This window comes from Pseudopipra pipra, chromosome 15 (assembly GCF_036250125.1).
Source record: "Pseudopipra pipra isolate bDixPip1 chromosome 15, bDixPip1.hap1, whole genome shotgun sequence".
Taxonomy (NCBI): domain Eukaryota; kingdom Metazoa; phylum Chordata; class Aves; order Passeriformes; family Pipridae; genus Pseudopipra; species Pseudopipra pipra.
The window spans coordinates 13,592,737-13,620,341 of record NC_087563.1 but is presented as its reverse complement, the minus strand read 5'-3'; the positions used below and the strand labels follow the sequence as shown (position 1 = coordinate 13,620,341).

The 27,605-nt window shown below is 42.2% G+C and overlaps 1 protein-coding gene across 2 annotated transcripts; it reads left to right on the top strand.

Moving 5' to 3' along the window:
- Positions 1-413: 413 nt before the first annotated feature.
- On the top strand, positions 414-20,784 carry G3BP1 (G3BP stress granule assembly factor 1). 2 transcript variants are annotated; one of them, XM_064672005.1, is made up of 12 exons: positions 414-545; positions 11,949-12,062; positions 13,292-13,373; positions 13,736-13,909; positions 14,704-14,794; positions 15,299-15,392; positions 15,747-15,951; positions 16,700-16,801; positions 17,148-17,259; positions 17,577-17,702; positions 17,809-17,918; positions 19,704-20,784. In XM_064672005.1, the coding sequence occupies exons 2-12, from the start codon at positions 11,968-11,970 to the stop codon at positions 19,908-19,910; spliced, it is 1,398 nt and encodes a 465-aa protein (XP_064528075.1). In that variant the 5' UTR covers positions 414-545; positions 11,949-11,967; the 3' UTR covers positions 19,911-20,784. The 2 variants fall into 2 exon arrangements, with proteins under 2 accessions (XP_064528075.1, XP_064528074.1); XM_064672004.1 differs by having other exon boundaries at positions 17,788-17,918.
- Positions 20,785-27,605: the final 6,821 nt, after the last annotated feature.

The window sequence follows — 27,605 nt, the reverse complement described above, 5'->3', positions numbered from 1 at the left end:
GGCGCTGCGGAGCCCCGCGTGGTAGCCGCTGCCCCTTTAAGGTGGCTGGCGGGGGCCTGTCAATCAGCGCCCGCCGCGCCCTCCCATTGGTCCCTGCTCCCCGCGGGGCCCGCCCCCGCCCATAACGGGGTTTACCAGCGGCTTCTCAAGGGCGCTGCACTGCGGCTCAACCACACTGCGGCGCCTGGGGGCGCCCGGAGCGTCGTTCTATTGGCTGAAGGGGAAATCAATCAGATCTCCGCTGCCGCCCATTGGCTCGGCTGGCTGTCAGTCACTCCTACCGCCCCGCCCAGCCCCGCCGCGTGGTTGGCTGCCTGCGCTGCCTCTCAGCGCTCCGCCCGCCTCTTTCCCGCCGCGGGCCAACCGGCATCCGAGTGAGGGAGGCCGCCGCGCTGCGATTGGCCGGGGCGCTCCCGCCGGGATAGGCTGCGCGCCGGATATATGTAGCCGGCGGCAGAGCACGCCGCTGCGTGAGGCGCTTCTAGTCCGCCGGGCCGGCCTGTGGTGAAGCGGCGCCTCCCGCTCCCGTCCCGCTCCGCCCGCAGGTGAGGGGGCGGGAAGTCGATATGGGGGGTCACCGGCGCGGCCGCGCCTTCCCGTGGGGGCCGCGGGCCGCACGCCCTGGGCCGAGGCGCCCCCCGCCCCTGTAGGCCGCGGGCCGGCGCTGCTGGCGCGCCAACACCCCCCCTCCCGCCCGGTCCCCGCCGCGCTTTGTGCCGAGCGCTTTCCCCGTCCTGGGCCGCGGCCCCCGCGAGGCTCCGGAGCCGTCCCGGTGCCGCGGGACTCCCGGCGGGAGCGGTGCGATGGTGCGGGGCTGGGGGGGCGGAGGGGGGTCGGCTCTCGCAGGCCCGCATTGTGCGCGGCGGGCTGTGCGGGGCCAGCTTTGTTCTCGGATGTGCGGGAGCGGGGGCGCCTCGCCCTCCGCCTTTGGGTTTTCTTTTGGGTTTTCCTTCGCAGAGGTGGGGTCGGGGAGGGGCCCACCCAGGGCCGGCCGAGGGGTTCCTGTTCCATGTGGGGATCGATGGGCAACGCTGGGCGCTCGCACGGCCCCGGCTCTGTTTGTCAGCTCGGGGGGTCTCCCTTGCTGGAACTTTGTAGGTGAAGGGAGTCATAAATCGACCCAGGAGAGCGTGTGTTTTAACCTGAATTACCGCATGACCTTGGCTGAATCCGAGCTTAAGCCAAGATTTAAATGCGAAGTAGTTCTTGTATGAACATTCTTCCAGCCTCTTGTAAGGCCCCAGATATACTTGCTGGAGAAAAAACAGAGAAAAGGCTTCAGTATACTTTCCAGTACCTCTTAGTGTTGATTTGGATGATCCGATGTGTTCCACTTTCTCCACGCGCTTACCTGGTGATCTTTTATATTAAGGCTTGCACGCACATAATAAGTGTTCTTTACAAAGAAAACGGTTTTTTCCCCCTACAATCGGGTGAAAGCAGCATTTGCAGCGAGCCGCCATGTTTCCAGTGTGTGCTATTTTTGGCGAGCCCGTGCTCTCACAGCCAGGAGTGACAGCTTTAGGAAATGTGGACACTGCTACCAAGCTTTGGAAGCTGATGCTTCCAGGTGCCATAAATCAAACGTGGGGAGTGCGTGTGTGCTGGATTGTTCTTAGCCAAGAAGACTTTTTAGATTGATGTCATAAAGGGAAGTGCAGAAGTTGACAGACGAAAACTGCATCTCACCTTTTCTGAAGTCTTCCCTTTGACTGAATTTTCACTTTTCTTATACACTCTCTCTAAAGAATAAGCCAAATGATTTTGCTAGAGCTCTGTGATAGTTCAGTGATGCTGGTTGGTGGCATGTTCTCAGCCTGTGAATTGAACTCACCTTTTTTGAGGTGTTTCAGTCAGTATATGTAATATTGTAAAGCTGTGAGTCTAGTTTTAAAAGAAAAAAGATTAGTGGATGGCATATGTAGCTAATTTGAAGGCTGGCTGTACATATTCACATGCATAGGATCTTAAATCCTTGTCTTTATGATGGAGATCTCACTACCTTTTTGATAGCATCACGTGTTCCAGGGACTAGTTTGCCTGAAAGGCAGCGTTAAAACCTGCTAGAAAATGTAACTGTATAAAGTCTGTTAGAAAAATAATTAAAGCAACTTTGGAACCTTCGCAAATGTGTATCTTATTTTTATACATTAAATACAGTAAATGTATACATTTACATACAGTAAATATTTTTTAAAATCTTAAAAAGTCTTGTATGCATTAGATGGTAAACAGTGGCCTCCAGTTCTTGACTGGTGGTAATTGGGCAACTGCCTTTTTTGGTAGGTTTTGTTCTTTTAAGTGTGAACTCCTTAAGTTGAAGACTCGGATAATTGAAATCAAAGTTGTAGACCTGGTGGACAAGACTTTGTCTATGTGGATCAAGTGCACACATGAGGATCTTCTGTAGAGATCCTTTGCATTTGCAGTCTAAGAAACAACAAAATGTACAAGAATACTTGTGTGTATTGTGATTGCAGGACCACTGCTCTGCTGCTCACTTTGCTGCTGGCACAGTGGCACTGGTGGAGTTCAACATAACTGATGAAGTTTGAACATCTTAGTTATAAACAGAATCTTTGCCACTGTGCCAGCAGCAAAGTGAGCAGCAGAGCAGTGGTCCTGCAATCACAATACACACAACTGATGAATTTTGAATGTCTTAGTTATAAACAGAATCTTTGTGCACCCCATGAAATGTCAGACTCTTTAGTTCAGAACATTAGTGCTTTATTTTTCACCTTGCAGTTGTAAGGCAGATATACCAACCAACACTTTTTATGAAGTAAAATAAAGTGAAGGTGGTGTTTCTGTAAGTACGTGTTGATATTTCTGTTCATAACAACAGTAGCTGATGAGAGAGCACTCATAAGGAGCATAAATGGCCTGTGTGAGTTAGAAAACATTTGAGTTAATTATTCTAATTTTTAATATTAGCACCTGGGCTTTCCTTGTTGTCTGACTGAGGAAGGTGATGAATAAAGAACCAAAGAGGAAATCAAAGTGGAGCAGGACTTTAGCAGGGTGGTGCTTGTTGCTGTGCTGGCCGTAGTCTGCTTAGAACAAACCAAAAGTAAAAGTGATAATTTGGTCTAGGAGACTGGATGCTTCTTTACAGGTAGTCATATAAAATCTGCAGAGTTGAAGTAATTATTAACTTCTTGGTGTAACTGCTGATAGACTTGATAATCTGAAACTATCCCATTGAGTAATTAGAGAAAAACTTTAAAAATTCTCATCTTTAGGTACTGTAAAAGAATCCTTAAGACTTTGCAGGCAGTGAATGTTATGCTGGCCTGAGGTCCTAGTTTTGCTATATGAAGTCTGGGCCTCTTCCAGGAAGACATGGCTGTTGGAGTGCTGCTTTCAGAGCAGGAGCCTGGGAGCTGTCAGTCATGTACGAATAATCTGTGATGAACCTGACTCCTTGCTGAGGCAAACGTGCAGTGCTGCCTTCTAAAATGCTGGTGGCTGTCTTCCATTTTCCTGTGCTCTGCCTTGTACTGCTTTTTCTCGTTTCAGGACTGCTTTGGGACTGACTTTGTTTTGTTTTTAATGTAACAGTGCCATGATGGATCAGTCCTGAGTGCTAGGATACAGTTGATCTATGAAGTTAAACTCCTCTGTGGGTAGAGGTGAAAGAGTTGACTCTCTTTACAGTTATCTGTTGGTTGGCATGCAGAAAATATTTTGTTAAATCTTAATCCTGGTGGTTTTAATCTAAGTGGGAGTGAGCTTGAATTTCACTGTAATGTCTGTGTAGCTCGGTGTTCTGATCTGCCTCTTCCGACTGCTGATGAGTAACTTTTGCTTTTTTACTTTAAGAAGCTGCAGTGGAGCCAAATGGAAAATTTGCAGACCTAAGAGAAGACGACTGGACCTGCTGCCAACTTCATCGAGATGTTGGAGCAGCTCTTGGATGTCAAAACAAAACCTGTTCTAATGGCAAAATCACAGGGTCTAAGTAGCTGCTTTATCGTGAAGCAGGCTGGAGAGCAGTACAGGCAGAAAGCCGACTGTTATTTTTCATTTAAAAAGAGTAAACAAACCATTCAGACTAGCACTATCCTCCCACCCTTTAGGATGAGATTTGCATTTAAAATGTAATTTTGTAGAAAAACATTATTTCTAATTGTAGGGTAAATGAGTTTGGAATAGGTCCAGTTAGAAAGGCAAGTCCTTCACCCAGGTTTGAGAGAGCATATTTAGGAGAATCTGATTTTAGGATTATTAAAAATGTGGAATATCTTTGTAAATTCTCAAGGCTTTGAGTTTTCAGATTACTCAGATTTTTAGGAGGAGTTCATTTTGGACTTCTGTTTTTCTGTAATACTAAATGCAACAGAACTCTCTTTTCTTGAGGATATGAAGTATTGCTATTTGGGCTCAGGGCAGATCTCTTTGGCTTAATGTTACAGCAGGTAACTGCTGGATAGAAGTGAGGATTGTGTAGGAATTTGGAAGCCAGGTGTAATAGCTTTAAAAAGGAAGAAAGAAAAAACAAACCCACACCAAATTAGGCTCAGCACTCAGAGAAAGCAAAGTGTTTTGGAGGGAAGAATAAAAAAAACCCCACCAATTTGGTGAGAAATTCTTATATCACTTTTAATAGGAAGATTTCAAGATTCTTTTAGGTTGGATTCTTTTTTTTTTTCTCCCCTTGTAAACAGGGCCTATTTTGCTGTTTGTCTTCGGACCTTTTTGCTCTTAACTACAGGAATAGTGTCTGATATCATTTTCCTTACCCAGATGAATGTCCATTCCTTACTGTACATGTATAGATGCTGATCTCAACTACCCTAAATTACACTTTAGGTAGTCTTAGTATTTTTTTCCTCTGCTTTTGAATGTAGTGCTCTAGAAGATGCATTTCTCCAAAATGGTCTCTCTTCTTTTAGATTCCAAATAATAGCATTAGAAATTTTCAGTTTGTCTCTCTCTTGCTTGGTAGAGCTGAAAAATCCAAGGAGCTCTGAATTTTTGTCTAAAAAATGGCGGACTCCATCGTATCCATCAACTTGTGGATCACACTTAGGTTTGTTAGCAAAAACACAGGCAGACTTCTACAGTGACAGCTCTTCAGCAGTTGCTGGTTTGTTTATTTGTATTCTCACAGTGTTTGAAGGGCTGTGCATTGCTGCTGAGTAAGGCTTCCCATCTGCCACTGGCAAGCAGAGGGGTTTTTCAGTACTAGAATGGGCAGTGCTGAATGCAGTTCTGAATTATTTTTTAATCTTGTGATGTTTTTCTTGTGCTTAAATTTGGTTTGATTGCTTGGATGCTTTCATTAGAAAATAGTTAAGCTTCTAACGTAGTTTTTCTTGTCCACATGTTGGTGTAGTATGTAGCTTCTCTAGAGTGTCCCTCATCAATGTGTCTCAAAGAGCTTCAGAAGGGGCTCTGCCTTTCTGCTGCATCTGGATAATTTAAGCACAGAGAAAGCTGTTTGCCTGATGATTCTGGTTGCTGTGTGATTATTTTTTCAGGATCCAGCACCCTGTAACAGCTCAAGTATCTAATGAATGTAGGCACTGCCTGCCTGTGTAGGTTGTGTGGGTCATACAGTGGTCATGAGTCACTCGTGAATGGAGAAAGGGCTGTGCTAAGTTTGATGGTCCAGTTCCATGTTCTATTAGGTGTTGTTTTTGAAGATTATTAAAGGCTTCCCTGTCTGCATGATATGTCTGGCACTTCACACTGCTCTCAAGTGCCTGCTTCTGGAAGTTCCTAGTGAATATGTTTATGTTATGGACTATCTTAATGTTTCCAGGAGATAGTAGTTAGAGTTGGATGCTGGTAACCTCACAACTTGCTCCAGTTTGATCCTCAAATATTTCATTATTTATTGGGTAAGTTACCCCATCACTGAGCTTTCAGACTGTGGCTTTCAAGCATCTCGCCTCCTGTGAAATAGTTCTGCCTTTAAGATAACTTCTTCCAGGCAGAAAATACTTTCCCTCTGGATCAGTCAAAATGGAAAAAAGACGAACTGGTTACAGGTAGGCAGCTGTAATGGTTTCTGTACAAAACACAGGCTGTGTTGCTGTGACACTGTTCCCTGTGACATTGTCTACCTCTGCATCCAAAGGGAGGCAAGTAATGAGACCTATTTTTTTTTTAAAGCACATTAGTGTTTTGGGACTTCAGCTGCCCACTTATTTGAGGTACATTTTCAGCTCTCCATAATCTAGGCTTGGGTCAACAACTGGATTGTTTTGGGTTTCTCTTGTTCCCCTTGGATAGTTAAGGCTGTATTAAAATAAGGGTATCTTGGTGTATCTTGAATCTTGTAGTGCTTTTAAATACACATTTGCTTGGGAAGGTTAACATCACATTTCCTACTTGAGAACGAGGTGGTGTGATGATATAAATCCCCAACTGAGATGGGCCCTGGAATTTGCCTAAGGGTGCAAGTTTAGCTTGTTGGTGTTTCACTCTTCATGCCATAATGTTTTAAATTGTGGTTCACACAGGTACCAGCTTCTCTTTTGTTGCTTAGTCAGCAGCAAGAGCAGCTGCTAGCCATGTAAAATGTATGGAGAGTTGGAATTAGCTGGAATTGATTTCCTTTTGTTGTTGAACTTTCAATCTACATCATGCTTCTTACAGGCATAATAGGCATTTTCTTCATGACTTTATTTGTACTGGTAATTTTTTTTTTGTCCAAAACAGCAGTAGTAACTGCTTCTAGTGCTGGTTATTCTGTCTAGATAAATGGTTTGTGGCTTTGAACTTGTTCACCTGTTGCTAAGCAACTTGGAGAAATCCCAAATGACACTTAATTAGGCAATCCTGTTAACTATTGACCAGACCTTTAATTTCAAGCAAAACTGCTGTTTGTCTGACTTGTAGTGTGTTGTATTTGGATACAGACATCTCTTTTGTTTGTGAGCTTCTCTGGGTGTTTTTTCATTTTCAGAAAACATTTTTAAGTTAAGGAACTCACTGATAGCAGAATGAGGGTATAAAGTTATGTGAAAAGTTTGACATTCTGGTTTAGAGGGGAAAGATACCTTCATCTGTGTAATACATCAGTCATACTGTCAGAATTGCTTTTGAATAGTCAGTGGTAAAGTTCTAGAAATGAACAATCTGAATTATATTTGATAGAAAATTGATGAAGTTGTTGGAAATAGTGTAACAGCTCTAAGAGAATATCTTAGTTGGTTAAACCTGTAATTAAAGAGTGAGGGGGCAACATGATTGTTTTGGTAACTTGTAAACTGCAATTTATAGAGATGGGAAGGAATGGAGTATCAAATGTCACCTTATAGCACTGAACAGCCAAAGGCCACAGTGAACTGCTGTGTAATATTGCAGTCAGAACTATGATGCACTGTGGTAACTTTTTTTTTTGAGACTGTTTTTTGAATTGAAATGCAAGTCAAAACTACAGAATTGAAGGTGGCAGAGAACAAAGACATAAGGATAATGTTAAAAACACACCAGAGCCTGTTGACATTATGATTCAGTTTTAACTTGTCGTTTTATTTCTGATGTTTTTCTTGACAGAAGATGTTTAAAATTGCTACGCACTTTGGGATGTGAAATTTGGGATTTTCTAACTTCCATGTTTTATTTCAATGTCTTTTGGTCCTTTGGCTTGTTGTATCAGGCCAAGGGGGGTTTGCCCGAGTCTTGGGACAAGTTGTCCTGAGAGCTTGAACATCCTGTGATGTGCATAAGACAGGCTTCTGTTGTGTAGGAAGTCTAGTAGAAACAGATTCAGACTAAACTCCTTGTCTGGTTTAAAAATTAAAAAAACCAAAACAAAACCAACAACTAAAAAAATGGATTTGGGACAGCAATGATTAATTTACTTTCACTGTGTTGCAGTTCGGTAAGAAAATACTGACCAGTGCTAGCTGTTGGATGTTGAGTCCATTTTTCTGAATGCTAATATACTAATAGGGTTTGTGGACCTAAATCTGAATTTGCTAATATGGAATTTACATAAATGGCTCTAATTTACATAACAGTATTTTAGAAATTCAGTGCCTGACGTTGATTTTCTGCCAAGTGGGAGCATTGTAACAGATGGTGGAATTTTCCACCAGCCAGGTGATAACCACTGTAAAGGAGGTATTTGTCTTCCTTAAGTCCTTGGCTTAAGGAAGAGGTTTGGTTATGCTGCAGAATTGTCCTAGAGTATTTTTTACAATTTAACTTATCCAATTTGTTGTCATATGGAGTAATATGAATGCATGATTATGAATGAATCTTAAATAATCTGATTTTCAGCTTTTCCTGTCAGTTTTCACCCTTTCATCATTATGTCAATTGACAGGAAAATGTGTGGATAAGCTTCTGTCAGGAGTAATGTAGTGACAGTTCAAGCATTTGGTGCTATTATGTGCCGTGCAATAGAAATGTAGTATAAAGTATTTGCAATTTTTCTTGGACTGGGGAGTAGTGGAGTAGTAAATTGCTCTTGAATGGTAGGGAGCAAATATTCTCTCAGGAGATGCTTGGCTTCTGTCATTCAGGTTGTGCTGGCTGGAGAACAAGAACAGATGGCAGCTGGCAGCGTAGCAGCAGGTGCAGCAGCAGTAAAACCAGACTGTTGTCCTCTGATTAGGTCATGTCAAGGTTTTTACCATTTCTTTTCAGATTTGCTTGATGATGACTGGGCACTCTGCTATTCCTCTTTGCATGTTAGGAGTTAGTTCTCGTGGATTTTTTACCCTTAGCAGTAGGGAAGTTCATTTATGTATTTTTTTAAAGCATGTATGACACACATGATCAACACAAGCAACTTCACGTTCAGTGTTTCTCCAGACCAGCATGGAGGATGATGTGCCTGTGGGTTAATACAGGTGAGGACTCTCACTGAAGAACAGGAATCTGGAAGAGCTGTTGGTAAATGAGCTGTTGAGATTTGAGTGCTACAGTTTGCCTTTATGTGAGGATGTCAAGCTTTGTATGTTCATATTCTAGAAGCAATTGAAAATAATTATCAGAAGAGCCTCATTTCTTATCAGAATTGAGTAGAAAACCTGCCTGTTGACATCTACAGAAATAAGCTTGAATTCCAGGGAAGTGAGTCTTTACAAAGAAATTAAGTGTAACTCCAATCATTTTCCAAAATGGTAGGAGTGGCTTTCCATCTGTAAACTCACAGCACAGAAGCAAGTTTTTTAACTATTGTGGAGCAAATAGATCTTGCACTGTCAATTCAGTTGACTGGATCTAAACTGTGCAAATCTCTGTCTGCCATTTCCACTCCTACTGCTTTAGAGTTGGCCTGCTCCTAGTACTGGTAGAGCTTCACAAGTGCTTGAGAGGAAACAAAGTGGTATCCACCATTTAGCCTTACTTTAACTTTACTGGTTTTTTCTTATTGTCTGATAATATTTTATGAGGATCTAATTTAACATGCACTAGAAGGCAAATGAGTTCATATCTTGGAGGTGTTTGTCACTTCAGACTGTGCTGGGTGTTGGAAGTCTGTAACACATTATGCTTAGAGTTCAAAATCTGCTTTATAACCACAGATAGTGGAACCTTCCTGAAATGAAAGTGGTTTGCAGAATCTGAGCATTTCCTGCGGGCCAGACCCAACCAGGGACTATCGCTTTCTTTCTTCGTGGTTAGCTCTTGAAAATATCTTCAAACAGCTGAAAGCTTCTGAATGTTTAGAAAAGCCTTTTTCAGTTCTAGGTCATATTTGGTATTATTCTTTCTGGACATTATCATGTAGATAGTATCTCCTTGTATGGTGGTGGGACACACATGTCCTACTGGAAGAGAGGGCATTTGTGTATTCATCCTCTGAAGCCCATCAGATCTTTTTCCCTGTGTTTAAACCTAACAAAGTGCATTTTAGAAATAGGATGGGAAGACTTCTTTTTTTATTTTTAAACTTACAAAGAGAAAAAAGTACCTGTGTGTGGTTGTATTAAAAGCAGAGCAAAGCACATCAATTTATGTGAAATTATAGCTCTCTTTCTTGTCATTATTAGCTTTCTTGTTACATCTTCTGGTTTGAACCCTTAGTGCATACACAAATTCCTGCACTGGGAGGTATCTCCATCAAAGCTGGATGCAGTGCGTGCTGACCATTGCTGGGAGCTGGGGTGTAATCACATCCTTGGATATATTGTCTGTTTGTTCTGCCAGTGTGGTTAAACACTGCCTTGTGTGTTTTGATTATGGTGTGTTGGGTGTTTGACCATTGTTTGATATGTGTGGAATTTGCCAGGTTCATTTGGACTTAGCTTTGTCCAAAATACCAGCTTCCGTGTCATCTTTTTATGTCTGTTCATCTCTTTGGGGCTTAAGGCTTCTGTTTTGCATTCCTGATCCATCTGGGTGTGACTTCTTTGCAGCTCTCTATATGTTGCGTGTTTGAAATTGTCACTGTAGTAACACACAGAGGCAGGTCTCCTCTGTCTTTTGGAGCTCTGGTCTGTTGTCCTTCTTGGCACCTGAAGGACGACTTCTTTGAAATCCATTAAATATAATGAGTGTCAAACACCTAAGATCCTTGGATGAGCTGGTACAAGGCTTAGTACAAGTCTATGGGAGAGACATCTTTTTTTTTCCCTTTTGCTTTGTTCAAAGGATAGTTTTGGTCAGCTTAGTTTTCCTGGGATACAGGATGCTGTTGGGTATTCTGACAAGAGAAAACCTGTCCTAATGTAACTGCCTTGACATGAACTTTGCGGACTCCATCTGGATTAGGCTCTGCTAGTTCGGCTTCCTTTCCCCCCCATTCCAGATTCCATGCCCAATTTGGTCCTGGTTTCCCCCATTCTTTGATGTCACCACTTCTTGGAACTGTTTATAGTTATGCAGTATTAAATAAAAGGTAATTAAATGATGGCTCCTGAATTGCCTTTTAGAGGGCTCTGCTGAGTAGTATGTTGGGTTTGAGTTGCACAACACACCTGTAAGTATTTACCTGTGGAATTTGCATATGATGTGTTTGGAAAGGAGTGTGTAGCAGAAGAGATTGGGGGTCAGTAGTGGGGAGAAAGTTCTTTCAGCAACAAAACTGTCTAAGCCCCCATTCTGCTACTGATTGGTACAATTTAGTGTGAAGCAGAAAATCTACTTTTGTTTCTGTATAAGGTACCAAGAATATGCTCTGGTATTGGTGTATTGGTATAAATATCTGTATTGGTATTTATCCCTATGAGTTTGAACCTATTTTGTATGAGTATCTGATAATAAGGACATGTGAGAATGTGCTTTGGTTTGGGCTGATCTGTCCTGAAGATGCATGCATTGTGTAAGCTACCTGCAAAGACTTTATTTTTGTAACATGGGAATTAGGTAGAAGGTACCTAGATGGATTTGTCCCTGGGTATGGGTGGTGCTGTTCACTTCACTGGTGCTCTGAATTTAAGTAAAAAGTGACTTGCTCCATTTGATGGAAGCAGGGGAAGAGCAGCATATATTTGTTTGTGGCATAGTAATTTTAATATAATCCGATATTCCTCTACAGTGCCTGACACTCACAGCAAGCAGTGCTGCGCTGCTGGTAAAAATAGATTGGACTTACCATGACCTTTTAAAAATGCTCCTAATACAGTAGCACAGGCTTTGCCTTAGAACATCTGACTTTTAATTCTGATTGTGAAGTCAAGTGAGGTAAGTAGAATTGGGATCGACTGTAAATGTCTTAGCCACTTAGCAAATCCTCTTGAAGAACCATACTTGCTTGCCACCTGCTTTTTACTGAGGATATGTGGGATGATTACCGGCATGTTATGAGGTGATGTCCCTCACCCAGGCAGCCTCTCTCACCACTGGTTTGGTACCCAGGAATCCTCTCCCCAGCACCAAAACACTGATGACTCTGAAAGCACGTTGGTTAAACTGCTTACTGGGGTAGAACAGTTCTGGTGTGTGTGCTTTCCGCTGTGATTAGTGGCTTACGCGGTCAGGATGTGAACAGCGGTTTGAAAGGCTCACGGTTTATGGAGCTTTTGTTTTTTCCACAGTTTTCAGTTGACCAAAGAAATGGTGATGGAGAAGCCAAGTCCCCTGCTGGTCGGGCGGGAATTCGTGAGGCAGTACTATACCCTGCTGAACCAAGCACCTGACTATTTGCACAGGTAAAGCTCTGCTTCACTTTGGTCTCTTTTTCTGTGTGGATTTCTCAGTTTGTGTGTTAAAAGTGGTGAATGAGCTTATCACCGTGTCTTGGGTTGCTGAATTTGGACACTTAAAATCTGATTTATTTGAACCAGACTCTGGGTGTAGTTTGCTTTCGGTTTTGATCAGCTGGATTAAAACGTGAATAATAAAGATTACAGGAATTCTTTAAATATCTGAGTTCTGGCTGTTATTGAAATGCTGCTAGACATGTATTCTAAGCAGAAAAGAAGAAAATGTAAATCAAAAACGTGTTGCTTGCTTCTTCTGGTTGTAATCAATATAAATCAGAGTTGGATAAACATTATTTAGTTAAGCATTTCTCTAGTTTTGGCTTGATACAATGCCCCCAGACTATGAGGAAACAAGGAAAATGTTGTATGGTTGTGTAGTGGTATCTCTCGGGATTCGTACCAGCAGCTCTTTCTTAAAGGAAAGTCGAGGAAATGAGGAATATACAGCAAACTACAATCTGTTATCTAAACAAATCAATCCCCTTTGATTTGACAGGTATCCTACGTTCTGGAACTAACCTCGTTTATGAAGATGTGCTTTGTTTTGCTGTGCTTTGAATAGCCAGACAATTTCTAAAACCTTCTTCCCTCCAATCTCAGGAACACTTATTCAGAGTGTTTCTCCGCTTAGGTGGACAGCTGACCTTGCCCATTTGGGTCAGAGGAAAGTTCACAGTGTGCCATGGAATTCAGTTCTAGTCTTTTATCTGCTGGCAGAGTGCAGCCCTGTGATGCTTATGGCATTTTAGGTCATAATCCCTCAGTTACAGAAAGGAGGATTGACCTGCAGTGCTTTACTGTACATGAGCAAAACAGTGCCACTGCTCCTTGCTCAGACCTGAAATAGAACTTGAGGGGAAGCCTTTCAGCACTCTGGGTGTTGAGGGTTTTATGTTACTTTGGGGACCTTGTACAGAAAGGGGATGATGGGAATGGATCGTTAGCTCCTGTGAGACTTTGGTTTTGGCTGTTAGTACATGGGTCTCTCAGCTTACATGGGAGAACTTTGCATTTTCCCCCACCCTCAAATTGCTAGCAGGATTATGGGATTGTATGGCTCTATTCCAGTGATTCAGACAGAAAACTTGCTTGAGAGTGTATTATTCATAGTGTACTGTAATGTAGAGGCTTAACGTTCATACAAAGCTTAGCGTTTAAATTTTTCTTTACAACAGGTTTTATGGAAAGAACTCTTCCTATGTCCATGGTGGCTTGGATTCCAATGGAAAACCAGCTGATGCAGTCTATGGGCAATCTGTAAGTACTTAAAAAAAAAAAAGGCTGTTCTTTCCTTCTGTTTTGTCACCTTTGTGGTTGACAAGAGAAATATATCCAGCTGTGATTCATCCCCCCTCTGTCCAAGTGCTTTCTGAAAAAAAAAAACAACCAAAAAAAAATAAACTGTCTTAACTGTAAACAGCAATAGTTAGGCAAGATTTATTGGGAAGCTCATAATGTAAAATTGCTTGCAAAGCAAATTTAGGATGCTGCCAAACTTTCTCTCCCGACTTAGGGAATATATTCTAAACTAGTATTTTATGGTTTTGCTTTCTTTGAAAACTGTTAACAAGCAGAAATGGCTTCTGCAGTGTAACCCATCTGTAACCATCCTTTCCCAGGACATCCACAAGAAGGTGCTGTCATTAAACTTCAAGGATTGCCACACAAAGATCCGTCACGTGGATGCTCACGCCACCCTCAACGATGGTGTTGTGGTGCAGGTGATGGGGGAGCTCTCCAACAACATGCAGCCCGTGCGCAGGTTCATGCAAACCTTTGTGCTCGCACCTGAGGTACGTTGTCCCGAGGGCCTGGGGTGTTACAGGGCTTCTGGAACCCTGTCAGGATCCGTGAGCTCTGTCTGGTTCAGTGTTGGAATCTGCAGGGTTAGGCTGGGGACGTAGCTTGCCACTAAACTCAGCAGTAGCATTCTGAAAATTCCTTTGGGAATTATGCTACTTCTGTATGATTGTACATTAACCTTGGATATCAAAATTAGAGTTGTAAATATCCTGACTTTTGACTCCTAGTGTGCAATGCATATTTTTTTCTTGAGCATATTAAAGTTATGTTATCTTTGCTTTGCTCTCCTAGCAACTAGTCACTGAAAAGAACTAGTAGAAAAAGGGGAATGTTTCCTGTCATTTGAAAACATGGGTTCCAGATTTCCTTGTTGTATAAAGTGCTGATTTAGCATTTGAAGTGGCATTTTTAAATAATCAACATTTTTTAACAAAGTAGTTCACAGAATTGAAAATGATAATGAAAAAGGAATGTTGCAAGATTATATTCCAATATGACTTGGACATAAGAATTGATACTTTTGACAGTAGGAAGTTGTCATTCATGCTTTTTCAGTGTTGTGAGCTATTGGAATTAAAGCACTAATACAATTTTTTTCCACTGTTTCATGCAAACTTGTTAGTGTCATGTGTCTGTCTTGTTTTCCTGCCTCACATAACATATTTTGTCAAAAGAGGCAAATTTGGATTAATCTTAGGTGGGAAGGATGATTTGTTTCTTGTTTTCACTTTATTTCAGTTCTTGCATTACTGAATGGATGTAATTGAATCAATTTTGCTTCTAGGGTTCTGTTGCAAACAAGTTCTATGTCCACAATGATATCTTCCGCTACCAGGATGAGGTTTTTGGGGACTCTGACACCGAGCCTCCAGAGGGTAAGTAGCAGAAATTTTTGGATGGTTCTATTGTTTAGTTTGTTTCTGTATCTATATCAACATTCTATACCCTGACCAAAGGAAATTATCTTGCTGGAGAAGACAGATTGGTGTTAACTTTTGTGTGCTTGTAGGTGTTTTTTTTCCTTCCCTGTAGTTTCTTTACACTCCAGCAGGGAGTTGTGACATGCAGATGATTATTTTTCTGGCATATTCTGTTTCTATTTAAAGAAGACTTATTTTGGCAGTTGCAGTCAGATTTGTAGGCTATAAATCTGGTTCTCTGAAGTATTTGGAACATGCTGTTTAAACTTGGTCAAAACTGAGTAACCAAAGTGATAGTGGAAATATAAGGAAATGCCTGTTCCATGTCACATCTTGGTAGTGCTTCCCATGTGCTCTTTGGCAGAGACTTCACCTGCATGTTGTGGTAGGTGCCTTGTCTCTGAACCTCACAGTGAAGATGTGTGTGATGTATTTTTTTGCTTTTCTAACCTTATTTAGAATCAGAAGAGGAAGGGGAGGAACCTGAGGAAAGACAGCAGACACCCGAGGCTGTTCCTGATGATACTGGTGCTTACTATGAGCAGGCTGTCAGGTAATAGTATATTTATAGGTGAAGTCAGATGTTGTGTAAGACAGGCTGCTTGTAGAACAGATCAAATGAATTTATTGCTATTCATGGTTTTCCTTTTAGAGTCAAAGATTTCTGTTTATTGGTCAGCTGAAACCAATATGCTGTTAGGCTGAACATGGAGACTGGGTTTTTTTCGCTCTTTACAGCATAACAATGCAGATTTGCATCCCTGTGCAATGTGGCCTTATTTAGATTAGCCTTGTTCTTCCTCTCATGTGCCTGACTTCTCTACTGGACAAGTAGGATTCCTTAGCACCAGTAATAGAATAAATACAATGCCACCTCTTTCTTGCTTTTTGTGCTGCTGTATAATAGCAATGACATTGAGGAACACCTGGAAGAGACGACTGCAGAGGCAGAGCCTGAGCCAGAGGCAGAACCTGAACAGGAACCTGAACCAGAGGCACAGGAAGAAAAGTCTGAGCCAGTATTAGAGGAGTCAGCTCCAGAAGAGACTGTGGAAAAGAGTCCTTCTCCAGCTCCTGCTGATCCAGCTCCTGCAGTGCAAGAGGACTCAAGGGTAATGACAATGGATGAGTCATTTCCATGATGTGGTCGCTTCATCAGTATGTTTGACTCTCCTGTCTTTTTTCAGAGCATCCTCTCTCTGTCAAGAGAAATATCTGGAATTAAGTGTTTGAATGCTCTAATTCCTCACCCCCCCTAATTACTCTGCTTGTGACCAATTGCCTCCTTCCTATTTGTTTGTATATGATAGCAGGTTGAAATTGTAGTTGGTAATAGTTTGTTAAAATACCAGGAGCTAAGGTCAGGCTTTGTGTATTTGGTAGGTATGGGAACCATGTGGCAGCAGGGGGAGGCTCAGATTCTTTGTTTGTAAACAGAGCTGCTGAAATTCTGAACAGATTGCAACCAACATGCTGAGTCAGGAAAATGGGTGAAATGTGACATTATTTCTACCTGGGGATATTTGTCACTCCTCAGTGTTAAGGGAGGCAGAAGTGGAGAGATTGTGGCCCGTGAAACCAGTACTTTGGTTAACCTTGATGTGCTGCTTGGTCTTGGGCCACTGCTGTTTCCTATTTCAACTCTGTGTAGAATTTAGAAGTAGGGTGGAAGTGTGACTCCATTGTCATTACACAAAGTCTTTTGAATTTAAATGATTTGAAGGAAGTTGCAGGGAAACTAGTGGCTGGATCCTGAATTTCAAGGATAGGTTAAAATTTGTTATCCTGTGTCTGTTAGCTGTACTATCAGGACTATATTTCAAAAAGAGATGTAGTTGTATTATTATCTTTTTCTTTAAGACATTTTCCTGGGCATCAGTAACCAGCAAGAACCTTCCTCCCAGTGGGGCTGTTCCAGTATCAGGAATACCACCTCATGTTGTGAAAGTACCAGTCTCGCAGGTAAGAATCCAGCACCTGGAGAAGTTTGTGCTGAACTGGCTGACAGTAAATGGAGGTGGGGAAAAATATAGTGAAATCTACTTGCTTATGGATCTGACTTCTCAGACTCCAGAGACTTTAAAATTCTGTGGTTCCTGATAGACTTCTTAAAGATGTTATTCTCTGGCTTTTGGGTTGAGAAGTAGTTGTTTCTCCTGGAGGAAAACCAAGGAATGTTCATATGAGTGCTGCTTGCTATAAGCCAGTGGGAGCTAACCTATATTTTTATCACAGGTGTAAAGAACTATTATTTTTTCCTGTATTCTATCAAAAACTTGACTGCTCACTGCTTTTTGAATCGATACAGCCCCGCCCTGAGGCAAAGCCCGAGTCTCAGACCCCACCTCAGAGACCTCAGAGGGATCAGCGAGTGAGGGAGCAGCGAACAAGCATCCCACCGCAGAGGGGTCCTAGGCCAAGTAAGAGAAGCTACAAAGAACAAGATGTTTTCTACTGTTTAAAGGGTTTGGGGGAAGCAACGTGATGTTTAAAGCTTTTGAAACCTCATTATTTTTGTTACTAGGCAAATGACTTCAAGTGTTTGGCCTCCTTCAGGTGATAGAAAGCAAACAGTTACAAACTTGCTAGTATAGCATGCTTACCTTGTTATATATATGAATGGATAAGTAGTGTGAATTCTGATTCTTGTATATGGTGCTAATGCTGACCATGGCTTGCTTTTCTCTTTGTTCTGGGGAGTGGCTTTTCTTAAATAAGTTTCACTTTTCTGTTCAAGTTCGCGAGGGTGAACAAGGCGATGTGGAAACCAGACGGATTGTGAGATACCCAGACAGTCATCAGCTTTTTGTTGGGAACCTTCCCCATGATGTGGACAAATCTGAACTTAAAGACTTTTTCCAAAGTAAGCTGGTTGCTTTGCTGCCCTGAGGGGTTGGGGGTTGCAGCCATAGGTGTGGTCAACAGAGCATTCTAATGTATGACCCAAGAACTTGGCTTTTCTCTTGCAGGCTATGGCAATGTTGTTGAACTCCGCATCAACAGTGGTGGAAAGCTCCCCAATTTTGGGTTTGTGGTGTTTGATGATCCTGAACCAGTTCAGAAGATCCTTAGTAACAGGGTAAATAAACTTCTAGTCAGTGCTTTTTGGTGTGTTGACAACAGACTGTGTTTTTCAGATTAACAGGGAAAGATTGTACTTGATCCCGCTGGCCTTTCTTGAGCATATTAAAGTAGGTGTGTGATGTCTGTCTCTCCTGTTACCAAGGTTTGTGCAGCATTTGTACAGATGGAGTCTTTTGTCATTGAAGTAGCTTGTAACAACTTAGGTGAACATGAATTTATTCATTACAGAGCCTTTTTCTAAGGGGAAGTTGCTGAACACAGGAAGCAGCTAAATAGCTTTCAGGAAGGTAGAGAAGAGTCTGATTCTATGGACAAGTAGAATCTTGTTTGTTGAAGAGGTCGAAAGGAAGAAGGTGTACTGGTGTGTAGGCTGAAAACAATTGTGTTAACAAAGGCAGGAGGTACCTGCTCAGCCTGTCAGCAGTGATTGCTAATGCAGAGTGTGCACCCATGACTGCATGGTAGGCAATGAGTCTGGACACACTTAAGGAAGCACCTCTATGAGCATCCTGATCTTGATTTACCCCTGCAAGAGTCCTAGGGCTGCTGGGCTTCATGTACACTGACTCATCAGCACTGCCACGACCGCTGCTGGCATCCCACAATGAAAGGTGTCTGCCCACATGAAACGTCCCAAGCTCAGATCAAATCTCAAGGCTTAAAAATCTGCACCCAAGTTGCCTTGCACCTTAAGCACAGAAATTTACTGGCTATGCTTCTGTGCAGTGAGGAAGCAGAGAAGAAAGGATGTCCTTGGTGAAGATCTGGGCTGTAAGCAAGCACGCGGCAGTTTAACACACCTCCTACCCTGCTTGGAACAGCACTGAATTCTCTTTGTAGTATCCACTGTGGGAATTACCTTGCAGATAGGCTCAGTGCTTTGAGCAAACATGTCTGGAAACTCAAGGAGTTTTTTTCAGGATAAGGCCTTGGTAGACAGTTAGCCAGTAAAGCTAAACTTGATGTCTGCTGCCTGATGTGAAATGTGGGTGTTTACACGAAACATGGTGTGCTGGTCTTTGCCCTCCTCAAGCCATCAACTGTGCTGCACAATGTGTTCCATCCTTCAATCTGTTCTTCTACAGTTAGTTCAGCAGATGTGAATGGCTTGCCTTTCCATTGGATGAGAAAGCATTGTGCCTGTAGCAAGGCTGGGTCATATTTTTCATGTTCTTGTGTGGAATAATTTGAAACAAGCGAGTCCTTAGTCCTGTAGTTGGTTGGTTCTTGCAGACTTTAACTTTTTGTCTGGTTGCAAATGAGATTTGTGGGATGTTGCAGTCCTGCTCCTCTTTGGTTTTGCTTCACTGAGGTTTCTTGGTCAACCAGCCACTTGTCACTGCAGCTCTAAAAAAATGAACTTGACTGAAGTGAAGGACTTGACTGGCCTGTGTAGCAAGGTGGCAGAGAGGATCTGACATTCTTCATGCCATAGGAAAAATCGTCTGGGACTCTGCATGGTGGTAGACTCAGTTGCCAATAGTAATGAAAGGAGATTGCTGTTAATAGTGCAAGTCCTTTTCTAAAACATGTCAGAATGCTCAGCGTTAAGCCTGAGATTGCTTTTTCAATGTCACTCCTTTGCATCTTTATACCTTCTCCAGTAAAGCCTCAAGACTGGATGCCTAGTTTGACTATTGCCATTGTTTAGTAAGCAATCCTAAAACACTTCAGTCTTTCATGGAGAGGAGGATATGAGACAAGGTTGCAGGAATCTGCTTGACCTTGAAGAGCTACTGGTGAGTCATTACTGAAAGTCCCTTCTCTGCTTTCATTGCAGCCCATCATGTTCAGGGGAGAGGTGCGCCTGAACGTGGAGGAGAAGAAGACACGAGCTGCCAGGGAGGGTGACCGCAGAGATAACAGACCTCGTGGACCCGGAGGCACTCGTGGGGGGCTGGGAGGTGGGATTCGAGGGCCTCCACGTGGAGGAATGTCCCAGAAGCCAGGATTTGGAGCTGGAAGGGGGATCGGGCAACGCCAGTGAAGGCATCGAGGATGTTGACACGGAGGCGCAAACCCTTTTTCCTGCAGATTTGTGAATTTCAGCCTTGGGTATCTTGGAATGTGGCCCTAGCCTGTTATAGACTGCTACGTTTGATACTATTTTGGCCCCTTTTTGTTTGTGTTATGGTTCTGTGATTTATTTTTTTTCTAGTCCTTGTCCCAGATTCCAGCTTTGTGGAACAACGTTTTAGGAAAAGTGGATTTTAAAAAGAGAAGAACTGAGTTTTCTTGTTCACCTCAAACTTACGGACTGAATTTTTTTGGTACCAGTGGTTTTTCCTAAAGGAATGTCTCTACTTTTTTTCTTTTTTTTTTCTCTCCCCTTTCTACTGAGTTTGGGTGCATTTCAGTCAGTGGAATCATATTTCACGTGCATGCGTTCAAGAGCCTGTAGGAAAACATAGTACTTGGCAAGTATTTCAAGGGCAGAAAAAAAAAAAACTATTGATGTTTCTTTGAGGGTCATATGAACATCCTCTGGTGTGGAGATATTGCCACTTGAAAAATTGACTTTCACCTTTCTCTTTGTGGCGCTGTAAGAGTGGAATAATGGGTATCTGTAGAATCTCTTTTTCTTTTGATACATGATCACAGAAAGGAATTCGAACTACTGTTTTACCACTTTGAAATTTTGGATTGTGGGATAGCTTTTAAATGTCTAGAACTTGACTCTTCAAACACTTTTCCTGAACTTGTGAAATTTTTTATTGAAATAGGGAGTTTTTTTCATGTTTAGTTTGTATTTGTATAAAAAAAAAAGCAAAATTGTTGTGCCTTCTATTTATCTCTCATTCCAGTTTTGGCAAATTGTTTTAAAAAATAAAAATAAAAAAGGTCTAGATTTGCTTTATCAAGTCAAGAGTATGTTGGAGTTTTTCCAAGGGGAAGAAGTTCTTCCTTCAGTCACTAGGTCTACTAGGTAGAGGTGGTTATAGCTAAAGTTTTTAATACCTTCTGTGCATCAGCTTAGCTGCATTTAAGTAATTGAAAACAAGCCTTTTTTGGATGCAGAATTTAATAACTTGAACTCGAGGCTGGGCAGGTCGTGTTACAAATGTTGCAGAAATACAACGGAAGAAGAAACACCTCTGTCACATCCTTTACAGTTCCGCCTGTTGTATGCAGTAGAGTTATTTTTGCAGTACTTCATTCCTTGCTTCTGCCAGACCTGAAGTGGATAAGATGGCATTTTTGTCAGAAGTACAGAAGGTGCCTGTCTGTCCTGGTGTCAAGATGTCGAATGGTCTCCACTGCCTCTGAAAGAAGATGAAACTGAAAGTAAAATACAGAACTGGGTAATTCCAATTCAAGAGATCCTGTAAGATTGTGCTGCACAAAGCACTATTTATGCAGTGCGTGGTGTTAAACATCCGGATGAAAACAGCAGTTTTGTGTCTACACCAGACCTTCAGATCTCTTGGTAGTACAGAAGAGCTGCTTACTTATCTGTGTCAGGTTTCATTGTGTCCATGTTTCCTTGGTTTATTACTATGACTGTGCACATGCAGTGTGTTGTCTCTTGACCTGTGCTTGCTGTAAAGCTGGAGCAGAGCTACCCTTGCTATTACCTGTTCTGAACAGTCATTTTTTGCCTTTTACTTGCCAAACTTAGTGGTTGAACCGGTTGTACTTATATGTTGGTAGAGTGTTGGTTTCTGTTTTATCTTTCTCTTCAGAGTTGGTACACTGTTTGTCCCTTCCCTCCTTACAAATGTGTCTTAGCTTAGCCTGCTTACCCTCTGTACCTGAGGATTTAAATAGCTTAGTGAACTGGGGGAGAGTGCAGTGTGAGTGTGGTGTGCTCTCACAGCCAGCATTCTGGAAATTCTGCAGCTCAATCACAGTAATTTACTCCCTCTTTCTAAAAATGATTCAGTACATTTTAAAAATAGAGTTAGGTTTTTTTAAAAAAAAATTCCAAACAGGAAAGAGCTTGCTTTCTGTAATGGTACTTGCATTCTTTGTCTCAAAAAACCCTGTACATTTCATATATTTCAAATATGTACAATGTCTGAAAGGTTTATGCACTGATACTGAATATAAAGCACCCATGTGCCTTTCAGAAAACCACTGTAAATCCCCAGAAAACTGAATCACTGTAATTTACTGACTGATGCCTGGGTGGTGTTGACAGCTGCCCAGTAGATGTACTGACAATATCCTTTTGCTGTTGCCTCCTACCATGGAACCTTTGCTCACCCTCCTGGACTCAAGGTGGGAAATGCCTCCATGCCACCCACTCCAGGTGCTTGCTTGGAGAGAACAAGAGTTCCTGGACCTGGCAGTTCAGTGTTTTCTCCGTAAGTTGCTGTTTTACTTGTTCACTTCTGCCCCAGGCTGATGTACCAGCTGACATCCCTTTATGCCATGGGGGGAGGCTGCTCACCCAAGAGACCTCTTTTTCTGGAGGGCAGATGCCCGGGTCTCTTTACCTGATACCTCACTTTCTAAGTGGTTTTCTTCCTCCATAACATGTAATGTGCAATTTGGGTGAGACCAAAGTTAAAATAACTATCAGGAAGTTGAATGTTTCAGTTTTGCTTTTGTTTCCAGCCTTCCAAAGTGCTGCTTTATTAAATAAAACAAGGAGCAGCTTGAAGTAGAAGAAAACCTACACAAGCTGTTTTTCCTGTGTGCAACATAAATTCTTTTTAAGGGACAAATAAACCACTGAGGACTAAAAGCCTTAGATGGTTTTGCTACATGTTAAAAGTGACCTTGGTTACAGATGACTTAAATGGTCAGTGGTGATATGCAAATAATTACAGGAAGATCATTTATGGATGCTGTAAATCATGGGGCAGCATTTGTTTTAAAGGAAGGGGGGGCAAAAAAAGTTTTGCCTACTTATTTTCTTCCTTGTCTATTCCCCTTGCTTACACTAGCTTTTTTTTTTTACTTTTTTTTTTTTGTCATTTAACTGCATGCAAAGTCAGAGTGAATGAGAGACAATCTTAAAACAGATAAGAGATGACAGAGAATGTGTTCAAAACCAAATTATGCAGTAATCTGATAGTGGCAGTAAAGATGTTACCAAACCAGAAGTAATGCTGTAAGTCATCATCTTTTCTCTGTAATTTCAACCTCTGCTAAATACCTAATAAATATTAGAAGGATATGAACTCGGTGAAAATATGGAAAAAATAAAAATAATTCTAGGGTTTGACAGTTTGTTTAAATTGATGTGCCATTTCGTCAGTTAGCTCCATGATTTAATTAATTGACTAAACTGCTCCATTATAACAGATATCACTAAATTGACTATTACTTTCCTGCCCATATGTGCTTACTTTTATTGAAGATGTTGCTGTACAAACCAACGTGATCCTAAGTAAAAACATAATTATGTCTTCTGCATTTTTTTTCGGAGGGAGCAAAAAAAAAGCTTTCTTGATATGACTCCCATTCCCCCATCCAAAAAAAAACCTTCAAAAATAATCAACAACCCTTAACCAACAAACCAAAAAAAACAACCCCCAAACCCACTGTAGTTGCATAACTCATGTTTGTTAAACCTGTATTTGTATCCTGACATTTGAACTCACAGGGAGGAGAAATTCTACAGCCATTAATGACATAGAGTAGTTTTTTTAACAGTGTTCCCCTGTATTTCTCCTTTTTCTGAAGCTGTGTGTTGTGGGTCAGCTGACAGGAAGGGTTGGGGACATGAGAGGTGATACTGCCTGCAAGTTTAATTTTCAGATAAATAATGGGTATTTTAATTCTCAGACTGGCATAGGAGAGAGAACCTGCTGGTTGCATCATGATGCTTCTGGCTTCTAGATGTTACACTATTTAAAAATTGGCTTACTGTAGAATCTGCTCATGTTTTCCTAAGAAAATAATTGTCATTGGGATGCCATATCACTGTGAAGGGGAGGGGAACACTGCTGCACATCCTCTTGAGTAACGCACACTGTGCTCTTGCTGCAGCCGAGACAGGTAAGAGTTCCTCACACCTGTCCTATAGCCTGAAACACTGGGTTTAGCTCATCCTGCTCTTCCCACAACACTGCTCCAGCACCAGTTGAAAGTCATTCACTCAGTAAGACAGTTTATGGCAAATGTTACAGTAAAAGCTGGAAGTACAGGATCTAGTTACTGCACAACTTAGGCACTTCTTCCTATGGAAATCAACAGGAGTCAAGAACCAAGATATCTCTGTAGATTGAAGGCAGGTCTGGGAGGTGTGTGCCCATCTCCATGCAGGATATGCAGTGGCTCTGTGTTACCCTCCTGTCACAAGAGGGTTGTGCTGGCTGATGCTCTCACCCCTGAAATTCTGCCCTCCTGCAGAAAGATGCAGTTACACCTTTACACTCCCTGCTCCCAGATGCAGTTTCTCCAGATGACCCCCAATGACTCTTGGTTATGGTGCCTGACACTGCCACTCTGTTCCCTGCAACCAGATGGAATAATAGGAACTGGGAGTCCTGGCAGCATCCCCCCTTCTGTCTCACACACAGCTGCATGGTGTGTGCTGTGAGACTGGTGCACAGGAACAGCAGGAGCAGGCTTTCCCTGTCATTCCTACCGCTTCCAAGTGATGTGTGTAGCTCCAGTAAAAGAGGTTTTTGTGATGAAACTGAAAACCAGATTAAACTTTACTTACCTATGTGCAGTGGTCATTCCCATACAAATACAAGCCACTGTAGGAATGTGACAGGAATTGTTGAAATTCTTTTACCGTGCAGAATACTTTTTAAAAGTGAATTTATATGCTGTATGGGGTTTTGTTGTACTACTGTGCTATTTTGTGTTTAATTTTTGGGCAGTGTGGCTTGCCTCTTTAAGATCGCTTTGTGCTACTATATTGTATATTTGAGACAAAGAGCAGTCTGTGGGATATTTTGGTCTTGAACCTGTTGAGTAAAAAAGGCCCTGCTTGTCTAAGCACCAAGAAATGTCAAACAGAGGTTTTGAGGAAGCACCATTACCTTGAGAAATGCAAGATTAGTGTCTGTATGAGACTGGATACAACAGGATTTCCTCAGCGAGAGAGTAAATCTTTCACTGAATATTGACCCTTCTGCCTCCCACCCAGCTCAGCATTTTACATTTTGCACTGCATTGCAAAGTCTGTGGAACAGGGAATATTTCTTACTGTGTTGGTGCACTGCATTGTACAATGGGCCCCAGTCTCGTTTGGATCCTCTCTTGAGCCTTTTTGTTTCATCATCCAGAAGCGAATTACTCATATTGAATTTGCAACGCAAATGTGACAGCACTCTGCCAGTCACACAAAGCGTAAGAATAGAAAATTGTTCAAGGGTCCCAATATAATTCATTAATTTTCTACTCAAGAATTAATTATTTCAAACATATATTTCAAAAGATAGCTTATGCATAGTTGCAGCTATAGTTTGGGTTTGGGGAAGCCAAAGTAGATCCACATCTGTAGAATCAAGCTGATCTATGAAGTTGTTTTAGAAAATACTGCTAAAAATACTTCTAAAACCCACCACAATAATTAGAGAAACACAATACTATAAATCACACAATGAAGTGTTAGGATTTATATTTTTCAGAATTTTATATATATTTTTTATTTATTTTTTATATTTTTCAGAACTTGAATTTGAAATTTGAATTTGAAAATTAAGCAGTAAAAGCTGCAAATACATTCCTAGACGCTTTGCAATTAAAAGATATTATTTTAGTATGTCATTAGGAAAGTGCCTAGAAATCAACTTCTAATGTACTATATTGATATTCTAATAATGTATTATAATAAAACATATTGATAAGTTGGAGTTATATTAAGTGGCATCTGTTGTCTTTGAAACAATGTATTTGGTTAAAATAATCCTTTAGGATAGTTTTGTTGAGTCAGTGGATTGACACAAGGAATTCATTTTGATAGGCAATATCTTTGCATGGATCAGAGCTTCTGTGAAAAAAGTTTCATATTAACTGTAGCAACTTGCTTAAAGTCTTGCATTTGGATTTCACAAGCATGTTAAGTTCTCAGGAGAACCCAACAAATGAATTAATGTTCTACGAAATTATGAATGTGTAAGAAAAATTGGTATTGAATGACATGCACTATGAAGAAAAGAAGATGGTGTTTTTGGACCCTAGGGAGATGGAAATCCCTGCTATTTTATGTGTTCTTTTAAAAAATCTGGGATTCATCAGTGCAAGTAACAGTGGTTTAGTTGTTAATGATCTACCCTCTTAATAAAATGACTCTTTTTATTAAAATTACGAAATACTTCATCCCAATGCCTTTTCTGTAATAGAAAGTGTATCCGGTGTCGATAACATGAAAGATTCCTAAATTTAAAACTCTCCTATGATGCTTGTGTTCATTATAGATAGAATGCCTTCTCTTTCTAACTTGTTATATGAACATAACATTAACAGTCTCAAGAAGAATCACTTGGAAGATGTGGTGTTGAAACTGTGAATCCCGTGTAAGAGAACTTGCTTTAGAACCAATACACTATCAGATGAAGCTATTTTATTTTTTTTTTTTTTGTCTCTCCTGCTGCTTCACCGATTTCCAGCCCACTAAAGCCCTTGAGGAGTCCTCCTAAGAGGAGTGCTCCATCGCTGGGCTCAGCTATGCCATTCCCCTTTCCTTTGGTTTGGCAACTCAGGCAGGCCAGCTGTAAGATGCCAGGACACGATTTCAGTGACAATAAGAAAAGTCTAGCTCCACTTCCAGAAAACGCTGTGTGGAGCAGCACTGTCCCTGGAGCGCTCGGGGTTCCTTCCATCCTTTCAGCAGCTGGCGGGTGGGTAGACAGCGAACTGCCCTGATCCTGGCACCTTTTAGAGCGTCTGTCTAGGGGTGAGAGGCTGCTCGGGCCACGAGGGTGTGCGAATACAAAGAGTGTGAGCCCTGAAACAGAGCCGAGCGCGATGTTTTATCGCAGACACAGCGCGGAGGAGCCGCCGCGCCGGAAACATGGCGGCGGCGCCACTTCCTGCGCGCAGAGATGGCGGCGGCGGCCGGTTCCTGCCTGAGGCGGGGGGGGACGGCGGCTCCCCAAGCGCCGCCGAGGTGTTCGGCGGGGAGGATGGACAGCGCTGCGGGTACTGCGGGAGCAACACCAGCAACCTCTGCCGTGGCCCAGGCAGGGCGGGCTGTGACGGGAGCTCCGCCCGGTGCTGGCGCAGAAGGGGCGGCTGCGGGCGCGGGGCTGAGGGAGGGCGGCGGGGAAAGGCGGCGGCTCGGCCCCAGCCTCTGCCCGCCCAGCCCGGAGCTCAGAACAGACTTCTGGACCCAGTGCTTCCAGCTGACTTCAAGCAGAATTAAGCGGCAATTCCATGTCGTTTTCTCCGTGTATTTCTGGGAAAGGAAAGCAGGCGGAGCGGTGAACTTTGCGCTTGTGCAGTCGGAGAAACAGAGTTCGTTGCAACTCCCAGGGTTTCTGTGGCGTTTGAGTTTCTTTACGCGAATGTGGGCGTTGAAATGAGTAACTTGTGATATTTACGAATATGTTAAATTTAAAATAAAAGAAAAAAAAAGAAAGAAAAACAGAAGCCGGGGGCCTTGCAGAGCGGGTGATCCTGGTCTCAGTCCTGCACTGCAAAACCAACACCCACAGTCCTGAACACACCGAAATTTCGGTTCAGTTTTACACAACAGCCCCACACAAGTCTGCCGGAACCTCCTCGGTGGGGCCACATGGCAGGAATGTCCTTTAGACCAGGGAGTTTGCTTTCC

What these genes read in the sequence shown, in the direction of transcription:
- G3BP1 (XM_064672004.1), top strand. Translation starts at nt 11,968, where the DNA reads ATGGTGATGGAGAAGCCAAGTCCCCTGCTGGTCGGGCGGGAATTCGTG. An exon ending in GCACCTGACTATTTGCACAG is followed by an intron (nt 12,063 to 13,291) that starts GTAAAGCTCTGC and finishes TCTTTACAACAG; the next exon opens with GTTTTATGGAAAGAACTCTT. An exon ending in AGAAGATCCTTAGTAACAGG is followed by an intron (nt 17,919 to 19,703) that starts GTAAATAAACTT and finishes CTTTCATTGCAG; the next exon opens with CCCATCATGTTCAGGGGAGA.